Raw genomic sequence first — 2,853 nt, forward strand, 5'->3', positions numbered from 1 at the left:
TGATCGTCAAGGTTAGAGCCCAGGGAATAGGTTATGTGAAGTAGTATAGAGGTATATGTTTGAGTTAGGGAACATATATTCATGCATTTTTTATCCATTTGTCATGTATCTATGTAATGCTGATTCCATTCTCTGTGCATGTATAATGTATGTGCATTGCTGTGTGGCGTCCGTCTCTCACTTAATCATCTGTGGCACGGAGACTTTACTGTTTTCCTCGAAGGCGTTCATCATCAGACCATTGCAGCGGATGTTGTCAATGCACTGTAATAATGCAAACAAAGAGACAGAGAAAGGGCTGTGAGTATAAAAGCACAAGAGGGTGAGTGAGTTCACAAACCTGTGGATGATACATAAGTTAAGTTTCTATCCCTACAATCAGGTGCGATAAAGGCCATGAACCAAAGGGCTTTCCTCTTCTGATCCTTTAAATTATGTTCTGTCTCAAAATTCATCAGATCCAACGTGGAACCACGGAAACACGCTGAGGTAAAGATTAAAAATCTACTCAAGAAATATGTAAATAGCACAGTGTTTTCTCCATAATTGTTGATGCTGTATCTAACTTTCACTTCTACACTAACTGAACAAAAATATCTGTAGATTAACACAGAGTTTAGTCACTTTAAGTAAGTTTCAATGCTACCCTTCTATGCTTCCTCTCATGATATGGAGGAAACATTCGATGTTTGTAGCCTCCAGTCTGAGCTCTGACTTTATGTGTGAAAGCCTCATCTAATGACTGCTGACATGCCAAAGTAAAATCTGCACCTCACAATCCTGCTGTGTGATTATTTGGAACATAAAGTATTCAGTATTAAATACTTGAACACAGGTGAGGAGGCATACCTGGCTGATGTCACTCGTCCATGCTGACTTCTCCTGTCGGGATGAAGCCACCAGGATGACGGTGTAAGGCTGGACGTCTTTGGGCTCCACCATCACTTTAAAGTCCAGGTGCTCTGTGTCCTGGCCACTCCGCTCGCCTTTGGCTGCAAAGCATAAATTCAACAACCTTTATTTTAACAGGAGAGGATAAAATACAACGACAGATTACTCTATAAGACTCTTAAAAAAGAGGAATAAACAAGAAAATGTAGAAAATGAAAAGAAAATGTAGGCGTTAGCAAAGCTTAGTTACTTTTTCTATTCATGACTGTGTATTTCAAAGCTCTGTGAGGGCCAATCATAATTTTTTTTTTTTTTTTTTAATTGTAGTTAGTGACGGATTTTATATAGATTTGTACCATTTTACCATGAAAAATACCATTCTATCAGAATCTTTCCCTCACGACTTACAGTATAAGCTAAAAAAAAATAATTGTCGATCCATTTGTCGACCATTGCATGATGATCTATTGTGGTTATCTTGATTAAATCATGTGCAACTACCACCAGTCAACAATTATGAGTGTGACTATGTTGGTTCAATTTAATGGTGGTGAGTCAAGAGACAATATCGTTTGAGGAAAAAAAAGTTCACGTAAGCAGGATTATTTTTGAAGAATTGTCAGGTTTGCATCCAAAGGGCTCAAAGGAACAATCTGCTCAATCAGAGAATAATGTAACATGTTATTCATTTACAATTTTAACAAACTGTTTTATTGTAATTGCTCACTCTCTCCCTGCTACCCCATAACACAGCGGTTACTGTGGGAATGAAGGGAAAAAGGTAGAAAGGATGCAATTTCTTTATAAATTTCATCAGTGTGTTAGGGGGTGAAAATTCAGCCTCACACAACAAACACAAATTGCCTGTCTCAAAAATTAAAGTTGATGGGATGTGGGTAACATACTCTGTGTATATACATCACTTTATGCTTATTTAAAGATTCTGCTACCTTCATTAATTTTCAAGCAAGTAAGGGCAAATAATATCTTCTGCTCATCATGGAAGTTAGTATTGTGAAACTTCAGGACTGTATTAGATTAAAAACTGGCCCCACAGAAACACAGCATGTGCAGTTTTTATCCATCACTGACTGAAGTTGCTGCAAGTTTGTGTTTACTGAAGTGATGCAAGGTGATGTGAGGTGATCACTTGATGTTTAATCTACTTCTTCAGTACATATAAACTTGTACAGACAGTATTTGCAGTATGTTGAGAAAATATTTGAACAAACTGAACTGTACGTCATAACTTACACTCATCGTCTGTCCCCTCTGGCTCCTCCATCAGTGTGCAGTCTATGAGAGACACCACTCCATTCTGTGATAGGGGTGAAAGGTTGCACAGTCACATACAGCATGTTACCAGCTAATAGACAGTGGAGGTGTGTGTACAATTTTAACTTTTAATTTTTTAATTATTAATTTTTGAAAACATAATTGCTCTCTTAACTTAAATACCTCACAACTTTCATTGTTACCCTCATGGAAATGTAATTCCAAACGTCAAAATGATGCTAAAAGCTTTCTTTCTTTTTTTTTTTACCATGCCGTCTCAGTTACAATATTGCTGTACCTTAGTGATGTGAAGTTTTCCTCCAGAGCCTCGGGTACAGATGATGAGATGTTTGGAGAAGAGGAAACACTGTCTCTCGCCTTCCTTCTTCAGAGACAGAGAGCCCAGTCGGCCTCTTGTGATCTTCCCTTTCTCACTCATCGGCACCTGGATCAGAGAACCTGTGGAGTCATGCACACATATAAACACACATGAGGAAAAACACGCAATTTCCTCTCAGCTCTTCATAATGACCTTGACTTTGAGCTTGATGTTGTTGGTGTTGTTGATGTGTCCAACCTTCGAAAAACCTTTTGTGATGTGTCATTTAATCATTAGGTGACATTGTATCAGGTGTTGGCAGGTCAAAGTGCACAAAGTATTTACAAAGTTAGTGAGTGTGGGTAAAC

At 38.2% G+C, this 2,853-nt stretch overlaps 1 protein-coding gene across 1 annotated transcript; it reads right to left on the bottom strand.

Annotated features, from left to right (window-relative positions):
* Positions 1 to 181: 181 nt before the first annotated feature.
* Positions 182 to 2,625, bottom strand: LOC111646390 (ras-specific guanine nucleotide-releasing factor 1-like; the record flags this gene model as incomplete). The annotated part of the gene is made up of 4 exons (XM_023395900.1): positions 182 to 264; positions 850 to 992; positions 2,146 to 2,209; positions 2,465 to 2,625. Coding segments are annotated over 4 exons (451 nt in total), but the record flags the coding sequence as incomplete, so codon positions are not given.
* Between the last annotated feature and the right edge of the window lie 228 nt (positions 2,626 to 2,853).

This window comes from Seriola lalandi, unplaced genomic scaffold (genome assembly GCF_002814215.2).
Source record: "Seriola lalandi dorsalis isolate HSWRI2012SDOR001 ecotype SW California unplaced genomic scaffold, Sedor1 jcf7180001963385, whole genome shotgun sequence".
NCBI lineage: Eukaryota > Metazoa > Chordata > Actinopteri > Carangiformes > Carangidae > Seriola > Seriola lalandi.